The 20,961-nt window shown below is 39.2% G+C and overlaps 1 protein-coding gene across 3 annotated transcripts in view; it reads right to left on the bottom strand.

The window, feature by feature from the left end:
- Window positions 1–303: 303 nt before the first annotated feature.
- Window positions 304–20,961, bottom strand: part of Lats1 (large tumor suppressor kinase 1) — a 33,075-nt gene continuing 12,417 nt past the window's right edge. For 2 of the 3 annotated variants that reach the window (XM_027402058.2, XM_027402060.2), the window contains exons 3-8: window positions 18,770–18,917; window positions 14,269–15,782; window positions 11,147–11,729; window positions 6,236–6,418; window positions 5,922–6,028; window positions 304–4,031 (exon numbers count right to left, since the gene is read on the bottom strand). In XM_027402058.2, the coding sequence (XP_027257859.1) occupies window positions 3,522–4,031; window positions 5,922–6,028; window positions 6,236–6,418; window positions 11,147–11,729; window positions 14,269–15,782; window positions 18,770–18,917 (3,045 nt within the window). In that variant the 3' untranslated portion in view covers window positions 304–3,521. Of the gene's footprint in view, window positions 4,032–5,921; window positions 6,029–6,235; window positions 6,419–10,111; window positions 10,171–11,146; window positions 11,730–14,268; window positions 15,783–18,769; window positions 18,918–20,961 lie in introns of those variants that run through there. The other variant, XR_004768469.1, reaches the window with a different exon arrangement.

The following is a 20,961-nucleotide window of genomic DNA, read 5'->3' on the forward strand; positions in this document are numbered from 1 at the left end:
GAGGAATCCAACAAGGCCTCTGATTGCCACGTAAGTGCTGTGGCATGTAAATATACATATAAACAAAATATGTGTAAAAAAGAAAAGAGTAAGAAAAAATCGTAGAGCTGGCAAGATTGCTCAGTGGATAAGGTTCTTGCCACCAAACCTGAAGATGCATGCAGGTTTGATCCCAGTACCCACAGGGTCAAACGAGAGACTGACCCCTGAAACTTGTCCTCTGCCCTCTATGTGTGCATTCGCACCCCCACACAAAGTAAGACATAATAAAAAAATTAACATAATTTAGCTTTTCACACATGATTGAAAGATTTGAATTTTGCTTTTAATTATCCCAGCAAATGTTACACTAGAGGAAATGATTGGGAAAATACAAATAGATTCATTAAAACAGACTGATTAATTGTGCTATTACATTCAGAAATATGCAAAACAGTTGTTATATTGCAAAGCTGTAATTCTTTTCTCTAGCAAAGCATTATTTTATAAAATGGTAGTGTTGCCATTGATTCCATTTTAATACAAAATACTTATATACATAATACAATATAAAAGTAAACTGGGAAGTGCCCTCCACAAAGGATATACTAAGGCACTTTACAAATATCCCAATATGTTGACCCAAATTACATTTTAGTTTAGATTAAAAAACAGACTTTCACTTTAAATACCAAAGGGATTTTTTGTTGTTGTTTATTAAAGAAAAATTTCTAAAGTACCTTGGGTAACAGCAGCAGCATATCTAAAAACTCCTCCCACTGTGTTTCTAATGTCTAACATATTATTAAGTAAGAATAAAACATTTCCACTCACAGTTTTGCACTTCTCAACAGCAGAAGGAAATAACTTTTTAAAAAAGTCAATCTCAAAGTGACTTCTTAGTCATATATTCTATAGTTTCTATTACAAATAGGAAGGGAGGACAGATACAGCAACAGGGCCTGCCTCAGGAGTCACTGAACAATACACGACAGTATGTACAATTACACAATTATAGAATGCATTTTATAAATACTATCGATACGCATTAAAGGGGCAAGCACACAAGACAGCCAAAAGGGACGGCATGGAGAAGAGTGTCTTCACCCCACTTCAGTTCAGAGTGTCAGGTTTTATGCTATTCTCATTGTTTGCTCAGAAAAGTACCAGCTTTATGCTGAAAAAACTGGATGTAGTCAGGGAATAAATAACCAATATGAGCATCCCAATATTAAAGTTGTGGATAAAATACTAAAATTTTGGATACGAATGCTTGTATACTGCCTCCAACAAACACTAGACACGCTTATACATCAGGGAAGTTTAGAAGGACACAGAATTTGTAGTGTTTACATTCTGAGGAAACATGTTGTGGAAGGGAAGAGGCAGCACCTTTATTTTCCTGCAGTGTGAACATGATGAAACTGATTTTCTACTGTATTGCACCATAATCCAGGAGTAAATCCACTAATGAAAATGTAAATCTGAGTGAGAAAGCCCAAAGAACAAGAGGGCTCTCTTATAAATGTGACCAAGTCAAAAATTCTTGGATAAGCATGTTTTGCATAGGATTTTATAGACTATTCAAATGTCCCATGATTTAAAGACTGTTTTGTGATAGCACATTCTCTTACAGGTCTCATTAGAAATCCTTCAAAAACAACAAATATTTCAGTGCCCTCAAAAATAATGTTTAAAATATGTCAGTGTTGTGCCAGCATTCATAGGGTCATCAGCTCATACTCTAGAAAACTTTCCAATGACAAATCATCATTATTTTTACAAAATGTGCTCATCTGAGTACTGTGCAATAAATTAAGTTTTCAGTTTAATGCAGTAATTTACTTATAAGAAGAGTAGGTCTTTAACTTGCTGTCTGTGAGGTTTTTGTCATATCGAGAGACCCCTGGAAGTGCATGTAACACTTTCTGTGTATGTGTTGATGTGCACTTTTTTCATGGGGCCAGGGTTCACAAAGCCTTCATTTCAAAAGAACCAGTGACCCCAAAGGCCCACCCTTACACTGCAACAAGTTTTAAATTGAACATCAAAGTGTAAGCTAATAAGCTAATGACTTTTTCTCTTTCCCGAATTCAACCAAATAACTTTGCCTTTAATTTTATTATGCATATGGTTTCAAACAAATTAAACTTTATAAGAAAGCTAGATAGGTAAATATCATTCCTGTCCACAAACATTAAGTCTGATAAAGAAATTCATGTCAATAAACCTTAAGAAAAGGAAATAATATACAAATGTTACTAAGGTCAGAATACAGCCCGATTCTTCTTCCTAAAAGATGTTACTATGCATTTTGTTATGAAGCCACAATTCTTCCTTAGAACCTAAACATTATATAAATAGGCACATTAATCTTAAATAAGTTAGGAGTTCTTTAATTTCTAAACCACTATGTATCTTCTTCTAATTAGGAATGGTCATCCCAATTAGGAGTTTATTAATAATTATCTTTTAACCAGTTAATCTACTCTTAGGTATAATAGTGCCAAATAGAAACATTTTCCTGTGCCAGTGATTTGCATTGTAGCACTGTCATGAAAGGAAATCTACAGCACTGACAACACAACAATATGGGTCACTGTACTGCAAAGGTTCCTTTGGGGGACAGGGGTGCTGGGGATTGAACCTAGGGCTTTGTGTATGTTAGGCAAGTGCTCTACCACTAAGTTATATCCCCAGCCACTGGAAAAGTACTTTCTTAGTGAGTACATACAAATAAATTCTAATCAAAGTTTTACAAACTAAAAATAATTTCTCTGATTAGGAGATGGAATTTTTCTTCTAATTTTAAGATAAAAATATTACAGACCTTAGTTTTCAGTATTTGAAAATTTGATTTATGGCAACTTGGTTCCCTTTTAAAACTGGAAGCAGCATTAATACCAATATGGAAACAAAACTAGTAGTGCTCTGACTTCTCCTTTTAAAACCAGTAATTGAGAGGAAATGCTAAGTTAAAGATTTCCATGGAGGGAAGAGGGAAACTGCATTATTTCTAGTCAACTCATTTTTTTCTGCTCTGTATTTATGATTCCAGGATATGACTTCCAGATTAGCATTAGCCTAGGTACACCTTCTAAAATGATAGCTTAATTTCTTTAGCTTATTGTGAACTAAAACCAAAGTTACAGGGAAATATGGATATGTTTCATATTTGGTTAAAGCAAGATAAAACTGTCTTTCAAAAACTCTTGACTTTTAAAATTATTTAGCATATATACAAATAGATACCAGGCTTCTCTTTTTAAACAGAGCACTATTTTTTAAGTACTTTGAGTACCAAGAACTGACTATAATACTCAGTTCATAATTTATTTTCCTTATAACAATTTATTCTAAATTACTGAATTAAAAGGGTGGAATAAATTAATATTTTAAAAACGATTTTCCATAATTTAGGAAAATAAAATATTGTACACAGAGCACACAAACTCTGTCACATTTGCATAATCTTCTCAAAACTTAACAAAACCCTGAATTTCAGGTCTTTCTGAAAATTCTTACAATTATCTCCTAGTCTATTAAACATATACTAGATCACGGTTTTTTACATCTGAGCCTGTGTGTTGATCGTCTTCATCAGACTGTTGCTCTGAGCCTTGTGAATTAATGTATTCATATTCAATAGGCTTTGGATAATTATATGGGTAGCCATTGTCATCAAAAAACCTTCGAAAGGTAAACTCATAAAAAGCATGTTCCGGGTGCTTGCCGTTTTTGTACCATCCGTTCAGGGTGTCACTGACATTTTCTTCCTCGTTATCATCACTCCACAATTTATCAGGGTCAACAGGGTCAAAATTGGACGTGTCTGTTGGGTGGGTGATTTTGGGAATGTATGAAGCAGACTGCTGTCTCAGATCACTAGAGAAGTCAATGGTTTTAAAAAATGGATGGGCCTTTATTTCATCAGCACCATTCTTGCCTAGGCGATCCTCCGGTCCTCGGCAAAGTTTGATGATGAGGTCAGAGGCTTCAGGACTCAGCTTAGCTTGAGGGGGAATGTGAAGAGAAGTTTGCCAGTTGATAACCTTTAGACAAGAATTTTTAAAAATTAGGGAGAGATGAAAATAAACAATTTCCCCAAGTTTTATACCAAATGCCTTACTGGACTACTAGTTTTTCTAAATAATTTGGATGGTATTTTGCCTTTAATAATAAATCACTGCTAAAAAATATACTTTCTCCTATCCTTGCCTCTTGGGAAGACTCACCGTAAAGTTGTTTATTTTGTCTTGTTTGATTGTTGTTGTTTTTGAGACAGGTTTTCTGTGTGTAGTCCTGGCTGTCCTGGAACTCTCTCTGTAGAACATACTGGCCTTGAACGCAGAGATCCACCTGCCTCTGCCTCCCAGAGCTTGGGATTAAAGGCATGTCCCTCCACACACACCTGACTGTTTTATTTTTGAGAAAAGGTCTCTCTAAGTAGCCTTGGCTGTCCTGGGACTCTATTGAGAATGCCCCACAGACTCACAGGGACTGGCACTATTAGGAGGTGTGGCCTTGATGAAGAAAGTGTGTCACTGGGGGTTTTGAGGTCTCAAAAGTTCAAACCAGGCCTAGTATATCCCAGTCTCTTCAGACTGAGATGAAGAACTCTCAGACTCCTTCCAGCACCATGTCTGCCTGACTCTGCCATGTTTCCCACCATGAAGATAATGGGCTAAACACCTCTGAACTGTAAGCCAGCCCCCAATTAAAGATTTTTCCTTTGTAAGAGTTGTTGGGGAGCCGGGTGTTGGTGGCGTATGCCTTTAATCCCAGCACTCGGGAGGCAGAGGCAGGTGGATCTCTGTGACTTCGAGGCCAGCCTGGTCTCCAGAGCGAGTGCCAGGATAGGCTCCAAAGCTACATAGAGAAACCCTGTCTCGAAAAACCAAAAAAAAAAAAAAAAAAAAGTTGTTGGGGGGTGGCTGGAGAGATGACTCCCAAGTGCTGGGATTATAGGCATGTGCCGAGACTGCCAGGCAAAATCTGAAATACTTTAAAACATGAAAGTTCAGAGGCTGGAGAAATGGCTCAGCAGTAAGAGCACTGGCTGTTTTTCCAGAGGACCTGTATTCAATTCCCAGCACCCACATGGCAGCTCAAAACTATAACTCCAGTTCCAGGGGATATGACACATTTATACCAATGCACATAAAATTAAATAAATTATTAAAAATAAAATAAAGGGGGATGGAGAGATGGCTCAGAGCTTAAGAGCACTGACTGCTCTTCCAGAGGACCTGAGTTCAATTCCCAGCAACCACATGGTGGCTCACAACCATCTGTAATGAGATCTGATGCCCTCTCCTTGTGTGCAAGCAGAACACTGTATATACATAGTAAATAAATAAATATTTAGAAAAAATTAAATTAAAAAAAATAAAATAAAAACACTAAAGTTCTTCATGCTGACATGATACTGTAAGTAGAGCGCTCCACAGATGACCTGTGTTGGTTGCACTCAAAAGGGGTTCACGAGGACTGGGACACAGCTCTGTGGCAGAGCACTAATCCAGCCTATCAGAGACCCTGGGCTGGTATCCTACTACTCCAAAAACCAAAACAGAACCACAGAGAAAGAGAGGTGCACTAAACTACTCTATAGAATTACCTTCAGGCTGTTTGACATAGAAATGACTTTCATGTTTAAACCTGCAATCTATTCCTAGGAAATCTCAGTTATATGCAAACATATGAAAATCCGGGGAGAGAGGCAGCTCTCTGAAGCCAGTTGGTTTACATGGTGAATTCTAGGGTAATTCAGGGTGACAGACTGAGACCCTTTCTCAAAACAAAACAAAATCTGAAAAAATATTGTTTCTGCCTCAGGTGTTTTAGACAATATATACAAAGGCACTCTTAAGTACTACAGCACACAAGAAGATCTACTGTGTAAGGACTGATGTTTTTTTTGTGCAGGTCCTATAGCTTACCTTCATTTGTGTTTCTAATGGTGTTTGTGCCAAGAAAGGAGGCTGTCCCACCAACATTTCAAAAAGAATAACACCAACACTCCACCAATCACACAACTGGGTATATCCTAAAGGTACCAAAATTATATAGTTACTCAAAAGAATACTTTTAAAAACCCTCAGACTACAAACAATATTAGCATTAAGTCAACAATTTAAACTGTAAAATCAACACATTTATCTTAATCCTGAAAAGAAATAAAGTATATTCTAGTTTAAGTCTGGCTGATCTCAAAGACTACTAAAATTATTTATGAGACAAATAAATGCCTTGCCTGTTCGTAGTAGTACTTCAGGTGCAATGTAATTGGGAGTCCCAACCAAAGAATGTGCTAGACACCGCTGGTGCTGGCGTGCTGCTCTCCGTTCTAGCGGCTTTAGTCTGTCTCCACACCGACAGTTGGAGGGATCTCCCCATTCATTACTGAAATCCATGCTGTCTTGCCGTGGGTGATCTCCTGCACAATAAAAAGGACAAAATTAAATGAGAGCAACAAGGACAAAAGTAACCCTCAAGTCTGTTTAGCCGCTGATATCATGATTAAGAGCTAGTACTACTTTCCCTGTGAATTAATTCACAAAAGATCCCAAGTCACTGGCAATGTTACTATTACTGATGAGGGCCTGTTGGCTGAGTTATTAACAGGAAAAGATTTGAACTGAGAAAAACTAAAGACTCAATAATTTACTCTGTGTTAGATGGTAACAGTTAAGTCATGAGTAGGTAGGAGAAAGTATCTCATTCAAACTATTTTTATTTTTCTGAGGATATTTTTAAATACATCAGATCAAATTCATTCATTCAGCAAAAGATAATAAGAAAGATTCTTTACTCAGACAGCTCATACTCTGGCAGGGGAGAAGCTCAACAAACATATATAAGAAACACAGGGATGACAGGGGCTGAGGGTGATCTCAGCTGTTAGAGGGTGCTTGCCTAGCCCTGGGCTCCATGCCAGAACTACAATAATCTGGTTTGGTGTAATATACCTGTGATCCCGACACAACTTTGCTGGCCCCTTTTAATTTTTTTTTTTTTTAAGATTTATTAGTTATGTTTATACTTGTGAGCATGTGCACATGACTGAATACAGTATCCTCAGAAGCCAGCCCTGTCAGGTCTGCTTGGAGCTGGAGATGTATGGGATCTAACTTGCATGGGTTCTAGAAACTGAACTCAGGTAGGCATTCTTGTCTCCAGCCCTTCCTTCCTTTTTTTTTAAAGATTTTATTTATTTATTATGTAGTCTTCTGCCTGCATGCCAGCAGAGGGCATCAGATCTCATTCAAAGTGGTTGTGAGCCACCATGTGGTTGCTGGGAATTGAACTCAGGACCTCTGGAAGAACAGTCAGTGCTCTTAACCTCTGAGCCATCTCTCCAGCCCCTTCCTTTTTTTTTTTTAAAAGACAGTGTCTCACTGTAACCCAGACTAGCCTCAAATTTGCTATACAGCATGACTTTACTCCCAGCACTAGGGAGGCCTCTGTGAGTTCAAGGCCAGCCTGGTGTACATAGTGAGTTTCAGGAAAACAGAGCTAAGTAGAGAGAACTTGTCTCAAAAACCTAAGGGGACCCAGCAAGACAGCTAGTCCTCATGACCTGAGTTTAATCCTCAGGAACTAGGTAGGACAGAAGCAACTCCAGCAAGACCTCTGACTTCCACATAAACAAAATAAAGGGCTGGTTTTGGTTTTCATTGTTTTTTAAAACAAAGAATAAAAAAAAAAATAAGGGGGTTGGGGGGGGGGGCTCAGTTGGTAAAGTGACAGCTGCACAAGCATAAGGACCTGACTTTGGATCCCTAACACCCCTGTAAAAACTAGGTGCTGAAGGAAGGCAGAGACAGGTGGGTCCCTGAAACGACTGACCAGCCAGCCAGCTTACCCAAATCATGAGCTCCAGGTACAGTAAGAAACCCAGTCTCAAAAATAGGGTAAGAAAAAAAAAAAATGGAGGAGCTGTTGAGATGTCTCAGCTAGTAAAGGAGCATGCCATTTCCCAGGTAAATGACCTGGTCTGGATCACTGGAACCTATATGGTAGAAAAACAGAGGCAACTCCCACAAGTACTCTGATCTTTAAACATCATGGCATGTACATACTGTGCCCATACACACACACACACACACACACACTTTATAAACATAAATGTAAAAATTAAAAGATAATAATCAAGAAAGAGAGCTGACATTGACCCCTGCCCCTACATGTACATATAACCACATGAACTATACACACATCTGCCCACATATACATGAAAGAAAAAAAATGATGATGATGATGGCACTGAGGGTGTACTTGGTGGTAGACACCGGGAGAGCACATATTTAGCATGGAAAAGCTCTGGGTGCCAGTCTCCAGCATCATACACACACACACACACACACACACACACACACACACACACACACACACGGACAGACGGACGGACGGACGGACGGACGGACGGACGGTATGGCATGGATCTGCAGTCCCAGCCTCACAAAAGGCAGAGGCAGGAAGATTACTTGAACCCAGGTATTCAAGACAAGTCTGGAGAACACAGAAAAGACACACTGACTATTCTATAAATATAGGAGACCACACAAATGTGACTTGACAGTTACATTAGATTGGATGGCAAAGGCGATTAAATGAGAAAGTAACATTTACTAAAATGTAAAAGGCAAGGACTCAATCATATGAAAAGACAGCAACAGAAGGCAGGCAAGGGCAACACAGTGAAAAGATACAGGAGATTCTGAAGCAAGAGAACAGAAACTGATCAATGATTAAAGAAAGCAGACCCCACAGCATGTGAAGGCTGCAGCAGGAAGAACACTGCCTCTGTGCTGGAAAGAGCAGGAAGAGACAGGCCAAGGAGGTAACTACAGGAAGCTTGGCTGAGGATGGTAGAATGCAGCTGTAGAGGGAGGGACTCAGCCACCTGGGCAGGTGCCAGTGCTACAGTGCTCTAGAACTGAGAAGGATGGATTTGAGCAGACAGCTGTGGCAGCTCTTCGTTAACAAAGTTAAACAGCTATCTGAAATCCAGGTGGGGACAGGGCAAAACCATTTCTAGAGAGAATGACAACATTAACATATGTAGAGTATTTAAAACTACTTACAGTACTGAAATTAACCTAATTGTAATAATCACCTGGGAAATTTCATTAACATATAGTACCTGGGGCAGGAGATGGCTCAGTGGTTAAGAGCACTAACTGAGCCCGGCGTTGGTGGCGCATGCCTTTAATCCCAGCACTTGGGAGGCAGAGGCAGGCGGCTCTCTGTGACTTTGAGGCCTGCCTGCTCTCCAGAGCAAGTGCCAGGATAGGCTCCAAAGCTACACAGAGAAACCCTGTCTTGGGGAAAAAAAAAAAAAAAAGCACTAACTGCTCTTCCAGAGGATCAGGGTGCAATTCCCAGCAGCCACAGAGCAGCTCACAACTGTCTGTAACTAAAAGATCTGATACCCCCACACAGACATACAAGCAGGCAAATCACCAATGTATATAAAAAGAAAAATAAATAATAAATGTGTGAATGTATATATAGTATATAATGTATATACAGTATGAATACATATATAATGTGTGTGTATATATATTTCCCATTTTCCAGAGAAGATTTTTCAATCAAAAGTCTGAAACAGAGCCTAGGAATTATACTTTTCCAGAGAATCAGAGGTAATAAAGTTAAGTGTAGGAAACAATTCTATCCACTCAGTGTGCTGGGTATGGCAGAACATGCCTATAATGTCTAAACGTGGGAAGCTGAAGCAGGGGAACTGTGAGTTTGGAGTCACAATAGGTTAAACAGTGAGTTTAAGACTGGCTTGTGTGCCAGGCCGATCTCTGTGGGTTCAAGGCCAGGCTGTTTTACAAAGCAAGTTCCAGGACAGCTGGAGATGTTACACAGAGAACCCCCGTCTGAAAAGACCAAAAACAAACAAAAACCAAAAACAACCAACGAAACAAACAAACAAACAAACAAAAAAAAAACTGGCCTGTTCTACATAGTGAAGTCCTGCCTCAAAATTAAATAAATAAAAAAGAAAGAAATCCATCTGGCTAACACTTACCTTAGAAGATGCTATAAGCACTAAATTAGGTTATATGTAAAGTACCTAGGATATAGTAAGTATTCAACAAACATTAGATCAACTTACACTTCCATTAGCGCTTGAAGGGTTCTTGGTGAGGCAGTGTGGTAGAAATAACATGGGCCCTGTAATCAGACAAACCTGGGTTCAAAGCCTAGCCCTTACACTTAATTTCTGTCTGACCTTGGACAAGTTACTTCACCTAAGTCTCATGTCTTCATTCTGCCTCACAGTGTCATAAAACTAAATAGAATTATGTGCGTGTGTTTAGGGTTAAATAGGTTGTGTGACAGTACTCTACATAGCAGTGAGAACAAATATATGCAGTGACATGGAGAAATCTCAAAAGCAAAAGAAGTAAACAAAAAGAAATCAGAAACACAAAAATACATATAGAATGATTGTATTTAAATAGTTTCAGGAGTAGGAAAAATGAAGTAATATATCACTGACGAATATAATACATAATGCTATAAAATACAGTGTCCAGGCCTAGTAGTACAGGCCTATAATCCCTGTTACTTGAGAAGCTGAAGCTGGAGGATCCCAAGATGAAAGCTTTCCTGAGCCACTAAGGATAAGTTCAACTGAAGTCTTTGAAACCTAGTGAGAGCTTGTTTCACAATAGAAATACCAAGTGGTGAGGCTATAGCTTAGTGGTAGACTACTTGCCTAGCAGGCAGGTGGTCAGGGAAACAACAGCGGCAGCAAAATTGAGAAAAGTGAGGAACGGATAACAAAGTTCTAAATAATGATGTCTCTGAAGGAAAGAAGAAGAAATAACTGCTAAGGGCATCTAACAACTATTGATTATCTTGCTGGACACAGAGGCTTTATTCCAAAATTATTTTAAAAACTGATACATTTCAGAAGTGACCAAATTTTGTAGTAGTTATTTAAAAAGACCTCAATAATATCAAAAATAAACTTTATACAATCTTTAACTTTATAGATGTAAGTGAAAGTTCACCTAAATTTAATAAGAGAGTTGGAAACCAACCTATGTCTACTGGTCTCATCCAGTGTTGAAGCCATCTTAAACAGTACTTCATAAATAAATTATATTATGGTGAGTTAAATGGAATCTACAAGCTCACTTACCACTCTGGTAGTACTTGGAATCATGTGTCCATCTGAAGCCAGTGCACAGACCAAAGTCAGTCAATTTAATATGGCCATCTCGGTCAATCAAAATGTTATCAGGCTTAATATCTCTATGAATAAAACCCATTTTATGCACACTTTCAACTGCACAGGTAAGTTCTGCTATGTAGAATCGTGCCAGATTTTCTGGAAAGATGCCCATTCTAATTAATAGGCTCATCATATCACCCCCAGGAATGTAGTCCATCACAAAGTACAAATTGTCCTTATCTTGGAATGAATAATACAATCGAACTACCCATTCATTGTCAGCTTCAGCTAGGATATCTCTCTCGGCTTTAACATGAGCAACTTGATTTCGAAGTAGAACATCTTTCTTTCGAAGAGTTTTTGTTGCATACAAAGCTTTAGTATCAACTTTTCTTGCTAGACAGACTTCACCAAATGCTCCTATTCCTAGTGTCTTTATCTTCACAAACATAGACTTGTCCATTTTAGCCCTCTTAAGACGAATATAGTTAGACTCTTTCTGGCAAAGCATCTTTCTCATTTGATCCTGGGCATCTTGAGATAATCCAACCTAGGTAAATAAACTAGAGGTTAATAAGGAATTGCTTTGAACAGTGAGAAATAGCTTAAAAAAAATTCAGGCATATTTTTGAAAGTTAAATGCACAATAATTTTTAATGAAGCATGTTAGAATTCTAGAATGTATTTCAGGGAAAAATTAATGATCAAAGTCAAGCTTGAAAGCTAGTAAACAATACAGAAGGTGAGTATATATGCAAATTCAGCTGTGGAGCAAATAGAAGAGGCTATCAACAGTCAGGCTTCTATTCCTCTCTAAAGCACTCACAGAATAGTTTCCCAATACACAGTAAAACAGACGTCTGTCAACATGCACTCTCAACTCTCTCCATGCATATTCTCAAATTATAGCATCAGACTGCCGTCACAAAACATTTCTATAGAATGTCTAGGGCTCAAATATTTCCCCCCTCATTTTATTTTTCAGAAATTTTTTCACCCAGGCTCAATCAAAAAGAAAAGGAGGGAGGGAGGGAGGGAGGGAGGAGGGAGGGAGGGAGGGAGGAGGAGGGAGGGAGGGAGGGAGGGAGGGAGGGAGGGAGGATGAATAGCTCAGTAGGTAAAGGCATCTGTGGCCAAGTCTGACTCTCCCAGTTTGATCCCTGGGACCCACAGGGTGGACAGAACCAACTCCCTCATGTTGTCCTTTGACCTCTACATGTTCTCAGAGGCTTATGTGCACGTATGCATGAACAGACACATATACAGAGAGACATGTATAAATAAAAATGTAGCTAAAACTTTTTAAAAGAAATATACAAAAGTCATGGTAATCTTTCTTCTTCTTTCTGAGGCCATTACAGATGAGACTCCTAGTATACCTCTAACAAAGTACAAAGGGGACAAACTGCTTGGTATTTTTTAGATATTCTGAAATAGTTTTTAAAATTATTGTGATTAAGGGCATTATCAATCAAAAAGCAGATAAACACAAAGCTCAGCTTCTGAGCAGTGACAGGATACCTGGACTTAGAAGGCAAGGGGATAAGTCTTGGAAGAGTAGAAGCTAATTTTAGAAATGCAAGACTAATCTCAAACAGCAACCTCATGCTTCTGTTAGGATGTGCATTTGCATGCAAAGTCTTTTCAGAGTGGTAGCATGCCAGACTTAGTACACAACTCTTTCTCTTAAAATCTTACTTGCCTACACAGAATGGAGGCTACAGAAGTCAGCAAAGCTTCCAACACCATGAAAGTTTAAGTCAGCTATTAGTGAAAGTGAAGAGGAAAAAGGAAAAATAAACTAAGAAAATACATAGACTTTAGTAAGAAATTCTAAGAACAATGTGAATAAAAGAATTTGTGGTATTTCTCACTTTAACATAATCACTTATAGTAAGAAAATACCAGCTGGGCAGTAGTGACACATGCCTTTAATCCCAGCACTCAGGAGACAGAGGCAGGTGGTTCTCTGAGTTCCAGGCCAGCCTGGTCTATAGAGTTCCAGGACAGCCAGAGCTAGACAGAGAAACCATATCTCAAAACCTGTGTGTGTGCCCGCCCCCACCCCCAGACTGACTAAAGTGAGACTTGAAATAATCATTTTCCAGCTCTTCCAGTATGATGTGAAGAGAAGCATAATCTTCTTACACTTTGAGTGGTAAATGTAAGAGGAAGGAAAATCAAAACTTTATACTATGAGCATGATACAACCATGATGGTGAGGGCTCAACCATAGCACCTACCAATGAAATCTACTAGAGATCTGAAGGGAGTACACAGTACTCTGGTCTCAATGCATTCAATAATTTCAGCCTATTTTCCTCAAGCATAATTAGAAGAAGAAAATAACTGCAAAGAGATTATTTTGACACTTGCTTTTCATTTTTTTCTTCTGGTTTGTGTAACAGTCTTGCTACACAGCCTTGGCTACCTTTGAACTAGCAATGCAGGCCTCTGTCTCCTGACTGCTGGGATTAAGGGTGTGTGCCACGATGTCTAATGACTTTGACACTTTCTAATAATGTGTATATAAAGAATAAATACCAAATTTTCAGCTAAAAAGCAATGATTCTTATGTGTATTGAATGATAACCCAGATATTTCTGGTTGACTTTTGTATGTTATAAAATAATATATAAAAACAAGAAATTAGCCGGGCAGTGGTGACTTATGCCTTTTATCCCAGCACTCGGGAGGCAGAGGCAAGAGGCAGGCAGATCTCTGTGAGTTTGAAGCCAGCCTGGTCTTCAAAGAGAGTTCCAGAACAGTCTCCAAACCTACAGAGAAACCCTGTTTCGAAAAACAAACAAACAAACAAAAAAAAGAAACAAAAAAATTAGGAATTAACCCTTGTTTTAATTTCCACATCCCACATACTATACATAATGTTTTTTAAATTTACACAAGAACTTTATTATAGTAAATGCTGAATAAATCACTGAAATGCTACAATCAAAAATTCTACCAAAGTTTACTCAAATTATTGGCAACACATCATATCTCTCTACAAGAATACTGGAACATAGATAGTATTTTAAAATAACAAGGAAAGAGAAGCTCAAAGATGGAAATATTTGTAAAAGTTTTACCCGCATCATTTCATTTTCTAATTGTTTTTTCCGATGCAGACGCTGCTGATGAGATTTCAGGACATTTTCTACGTGCTGCTCCATAAAGAATTTAAATGCCTGAGGTGAGTAACTCTGAATCCGAGATTCTCTTCGTTCTTCATCTTTCTTGTTTTTCCTAACAGTGATAGGTGAAGTTGTAATCTGTTTCTTTTCTTTATCCCCACTATCAACATTTTCCAGACTTTTCTCACCATCCTCATCCTTGGGTAAGCTAGGCTGATCATCTTTGCATGGTTTATTTATTGACTCATATGGAGGAACAGATGGGTTTTGGTGCAGCAAATGTTTTGGATAAGGTGGTGGTGGACCTTGATAGCTTGGAGCTTCAGCAGCTGGTGGAATGACAGGTACATTTGAAACTGTACCCTCAGGAAAAGGGGTAGGCTGAACAGTCTGAATTGGCTGTGGCATCCAGGAAGGATGTGTAGGGGCTAAAGCAGTCTGCAACTCTGGTTTCAGGACACGAATGCTTTTCACAGGCTGTTGAATAGGAGCTGGTGTGATTGCAGTGACTGTAGTGGCTGAAGGCTGAGAATTAGCAGAGTGACTTGGTCTACTTCCTAGTGGGTTATTAAAAGAATTTGACCTCACTGGTATGTTAGGTTGCCACGTAGGAATTTCATGCCCACTGCTTGGGGATGATTGGACAGGAGCAGAAGATGACTGAGGCCAAGTTGTTTGCAGTCCAGATATATTGATATTATAAAGCTCCATGTTATGACTGTTCCTGTTTGGCACCATCATTGATTGGGGAATATTTCCATTTGCATATGATGGAGGAGCAGCAGATCCCCCTGCTTGTAAAGCAGAAGGGCTCTGTCCATTAGTTGGGGTCAGAGGATATGGAGGTGGTGGCTGCCGATTTACAGCCCCAGCTGGGACAACATTTTGGTGCATGATAAAATCAGTCTGACCACCACCATTCTGAACTCCAGGTCTCCCTGGTGGAAAGGTAAATTTGTTAGTACTTTGCATGATGATTGGTTGTCTGCCAACTGGAACAGAATTAATGCCTCTCTGTCCCTGGTTAGAAGGATTCATGGGAGAAGTGTTAAGAGGTGGTGGAGGGTAGCCCTCCTGCCATGTGCCAGGTGGAACAGGAGAGATTCGGGAGATTACATATTCCATGTTCCCAGAATAGCGCTTTGTCTGCGAGTTTGGTTCCCATGAGGAAGGAGGTGGAGTTGTGCCTCGTGGAGGGGGAGTCTGGCCTCTTGGAGGTGGTGGAGGAGTAACACTCCTAACCTGAGGTGGTGGTGGGGGATTCACTCTCTGTCCATTGCTTGGATGAGCTTGAGCAAATGCTGTAATGCCGGATCCAGACAGGGGTCTTCCTACATCTGCCTGTGAGTTGGGGCTTTCAGAACGATAGACCACATTTTCTCCTAGAGGTGGGCCGTGTCTCTGAGGAACTAAAGACTCTTTAGAACCTTTCCAGCTTTGTTTTCGGTTAATTGATTGTTGCACATTTCCTGTGATTATAAAAGAGAGAATAGTCATATTTTTTAACCTGTCATTTAAAAATAATTTAGCTCAGAATTCTGATACTACTAAATGATAGTTAAGAATTGTAAAAAAGGAGTGAGTCAAGAGACCAGTCTTACAACATGTTGACCATAGTAAATGCATTCTTGGTGCTGGAGAGATGACTCCATGGTTAAAATTGCACACTGCTCTTACAGAGGAGGACTTATGTTCAGTTCCCACTACCCACAAGGCAGCTCACAATGATAACTCCAGCTCCAGGGCATTTAATACCCTCTTTTGAACTTCACATGCATTAGATACATAAGCCCACATATACACATGCAAGTAAAACATTCATAATATAAATATAACAAAAACCCAATGCATTCTTGGGAACTGACCAAAATAATTAATTGACTAATTATTTCAAGGGTCTTATTTGTCTAGTAGTCTAAGCCGGTCTTAGATTCTTGGTCCTCTTGCTGTAGACTTCCATGTATTGGGAAAACAAGGGTACACCAACCCTGCCCAGATCTAAGAGAGCAGATTTTAAGTATCCCCATCACACCCTCCCCCAACAAGTGAAAGAGGTAGTTAGCTTGATTTAGCCCCTACCCTCAAAGGTTATGAAATACAATTCCAGCAAGTGGTTTTACTTAAAAACATGTATATTACATTTTATTAATTTTGTGCATGTGTGTAGATATACATGTGCCATAGCATGCATGTGTAGGTCAGAAAACCACTGGCTGGAGCTGGTTCTCTCCTTCCATTACATAGGTCACAGGAGTCAAGCTCAGCTCCTCAGATGTGAGGAGGAGGCAGGGAGGAATGTCTTGAGACATCCAGGTCTCCCTACCATTTATAACACACATGTCAAGTTTGATGTTAGCCAAGGCTCCAGAGACCTTGTCTTTTTTCTAATTTTTTAACTTCATTTTTATTAATAATCTTACCTTTAAAATGTTATTTTGTTTTTTGTTTTTTTAATTTTTTGAGACAGGGTTTCTGTGTGTACCCCTGACTGTCCTGGAACTCACTCTGTAGATCAAGCTGCCCTCTAACTCAGAGATCCGCCTGCCTCTGCCTTCTGAGTGCTGGGATTAAAGGTGTTCATCATCACCTCCTGGATATTTTTGGTTACACACGTGTCTGTGCATCTGAATAGAGATGCCCTTGCAGGTCAGGGGCATGAAATTTCCAGGAGCTGAAGTTGTGAGCCACCTAATATGGGTGCTGAGGATCGAACTTGGGTCCTCTGCAAAATCGGTACACAGTCCTTATTTTTTCCCCCTTTTAAATCTTGATGTGGTAGTTTGAATGAAAATGGCCTCCACTGGGGCTGGAGAGATGGCTTAGCAGTTAAGAGTACTGACTGCTCTTCCAGAAGACCTGGGTTCAATTCCTAGCACCCACATGGCAGCTTACAACTGTCTGTATGTAATTCCAGTACCAGGGGATCTGACACCTTCACACCAATGCACATAAAATAAATTTAAGTAAATTATTTTTAAAAAGAGAAGAAAATGGCCCCCATAGGCTCATAAAGAGTGGCATTATTTGAAAGGATTAAGGATTTGTGGCCTTGTTGGAATAAGTGTGACCCTATTGGAAGAAATGTATCCCTGGGGGTGGGCTTTGAGGTTTCAGAAGATCAAGCCAGGCCCACTGGCACTCCCTTCCTTCTTTCTGCCTGCAGGTGATCCTTGGCTCCTTCTCCACATATCTGCCTGTGTGCTGCTATGTTTCCCACCATGACAATAATAAACTAAACTTCTGAACCTGTAAACCAGCCCAATTAAATACTGTCCTTTATAAGAGTTGCTGTTGTCATAGTGTAGCTTCACAGCAATAGACCCTAATCAAGACACTTGATGTGCTAATTTCTTTTTTATTCTGTATACCTTACAGTATACATTTTTTTTAACAGATTTATTTATTTATTATGTATACAGTGTTCTGCCTGCATGTATCCCAGCAGGCCACAAGAGGGCACAGGCAGGGTCTCGTTACAGATGGTCGTGAGCCACCTTGTGGTTGCTGGGAATTGAACTCAGGACCTTGGGAAGAGCAGTCCGTGCTCTTAACCATTGAGTCATCTCTCCAGCCCTGTGAGGGATTTCTTGATTCGATCATTTGAGGTGAAAAGAATCATCCTAAATCTTGCCCATACCTCCTGATGGAGCCTACATTAGAGGACATGGAAGAATGAAGCTTTTGCTTTTTGCCAGCTTGCCCTCAATCTTGCTAGCAAACTCATCTATCCTGTGGCTAAGACATTCCTTTGTTGGTATTAGAACCTACTTCTTTGGGATTCCAACAGAGACATGGACTGAACAACTACTGGATCCTTGGCCTTTCAATCAGGAGAGACAGCCATTGTTGGACTGGCCAGACCACATCCTATAAGCCACTCAAATTAACAAATACACTTCTAGGGGGACTAGAAAGGTGGCTCAAAGGTTAAGACTACTTGCTGCTCTTGCAGAGGACCTGGGTCCAGTTCCTAGTACCCCATATGGTGTTTACAACCACCCCAGAGTCTAGACCTCAATGGCACCAGGAATGCATGTGGCACACATATATACACACATACATGCACAGTATTCATACACTTAAAAATAAATTTTAAATAAATCCCCTTTCATTCCTATCAATTCTGTTCCTCTAATACAGATGCTAATGGCACGGTTTGTCAGTCTCTCTCTCCACCTACACTCAGTCTTCCTTTCTGTTTTTTGCTTTGTTTGAGACAGGGTCTCCTATACTTCAAACTGACTTTGAACTCATTTTGTAGCAGTGGCTGGCCTGTAATTACTAATTCTCCAGACTCCATCTCCTAAATGTTGGTATTACCAGGACTGCACCACTATGCCTGGCAATATCAGCAATTTCTAAGACCAAAGATTTGATATATTCAGTTGTTTTACAATATACTGTAAAAGAAGAGACAAGAAACAACAAACAAACAAAACCCTATACGACGACTCACCTGGTTTCATGCTGGCATTAATAGGTCTGGCAGCTACCGCAGCCATTTGCTCCCGACGAGGGTCTTGGTAACTCATTTTACTAATGAATTCAACAGCTGCTTCTATGCTTCTGTTATTAGTTTTCTGAAGAGCTTGAATAACCATGTCCTGATACAAAATTTTAACAAAAAGAAACATAATTTAAATATAATTAGCAGAAGGAAAGAACAAGAGTAGTAAGCACAAGAGAAAATTCCTAGTTACGAAAAGATAGTGCCTCAAACACAATGCCGTCTTATTTCATTCTCACTTATTTTGTGTGCATGTGCACTGTGAACAAGAACGCCAAGGTGAATGTGTGGAGGTCAGAGGACAACATTCTGGAAGCAGTTCTCATATTGGAAGGTCCTAGAGCCATCAGGTCATCAGGCACCTTACCTACTAAGACAACTAACCAGTCCCCACACCCTATTATTAGTGTCTTCTTTGTAATTACTGACAACAGCCCCATAAATCTCAAACTACTAAAGAAACAAAACAAACCTTCAAATCTTAGAAATGTTTCTTTAACATTTTTATTTTTATGTAGCACACCTGCTGCTTCCTTCTAGTATTGTAAAAACAGCAATATGGTTTCACTTTTCATTCTTACATGAATAAGATTATCATATTTCAAAAAGCAATAAAAATACTGGACATGGGCCAGCGATGGTCAGCAGATAAATATGCTTCCATGTAGGCCTGGCAACTTGAATTCAATCCCTAGAGCCCACATAAAGAAGAAAGGAGAGAACTGACCTCCACATGTGTGTCACAGCACATGCCTGCCCCCATATCATGCACACACCCAAACAACAATATAAAAATAACAAACTTTAAAACTCAGAGTTTTAATTAAGTATCTTAATAAAGTATGTCTATCAGTAAAGGAATTATTTATTTTCTGTTATAGGTGTTTTGCCTGAATGCACACAAAGATCAAAAAGGGGTGTCATATCCCCTGACACTGGAGTTACAAACCACTGTGAGGACCCTGTGGGTGCTGGAAATTGAGCCCACGTCCTCTACAGAGCAGCTAATGCTTCTCTAACTGAACCATCTCTCCAGCCCCAAATCACTATCATATTCAAAGCATTAACTGGATTTTTGTTAAAGGCAACCAAACTCAATTTCTAACCAAAACAAGGTACACTGTGGTCATGTTTTATGCCAGTCAGATTTTGCAAATTTGTAATGAGATACAAAGAAATTATTCTTAAATTCAAATTTAATTTATAAACTGGTTAAATCAAACTGTAACTGTGCTACTAACCATTATATGGTGGTATCATATTGGTTATCAATATTGTGTGATTCATATAGAATTTCAGCCTATGGTTTTGGTGATTATTAACTCTTTTCTTTTCCTTTTTTTTTTTTTTTGTTACAGGATTTCAAGTAGCCTTAAACTGGATATAAAATTTAGCATGACTTTGATCACCCCACTTCTACCACCCAAGTGCTGTGACCACAAGGCATGTAATGTCATACAGCCAGTTTTATTACACTAGCTGAACAAAACTATTGCCATGCTTTAACCTTCGATCTTGGCACTTAGGAGGCAGAGGCAGATGGATGGATGTGAGTTCAAGGCTGGTCTGCAGAGCAAGTTCCAGATCAGGCTCCAAAGCTAAACAAAGCTTCCACCCTATCTGGAAAAACCAAAATAAATAAGTAAAGAAACAAATAAATAGATAAATAAATTTGTTTTGTTTTGTTTTGAGACAGGGTTTCTCTTTGGCTTTGGAGGCTGTCCTGGAACTAGTTTTGTAAACCAGTCTCCAACTCACAGAAATCTGCCTGCCTCTGCCTCCCAAGTTCGGGGACTAAAGGCATGCGCCACCACCACCTGGCTATACATAAATAAATTTATGGAATAATGTCAGTATAGTGTTCAGTATTTAAAGTGGAGTGTTAGTGCCAGTGTGAAAAGAACCCTCAAATCAGCACCTTTAATACATAATACAAAGTGCTGTTATAAAAAAAAAAATCACATAATTATGCCTTCATTTTTCATGTTTGGAGGAAAGAATATGCTTTAGTAATTGTATATTTATGTCCTCTAAAAAAGCATCAATACTATTTAACATTTATGCCTATCAAGAAATTAATCTTGAAATATTTGAACTTTTAATTCAATAGTTACCAGAAACATTCTCAGGAAAGAGAAAAA

Source organism: Cricetulus griseus, chromosome 2 (genome assembly GCF_003668045.3).
Source record: "Cricetulus griseus strain 17A/GY chromosome 2, alternate assembly CriGri-PICRH-1.0, whole genome shotgun sequence".
Lineage (NCBI taxonomy): Eukaryota > Metazoa > Chordata > Mammalia > Rodentia > Cricetidae > Cricetulus > Cricetulus griseus.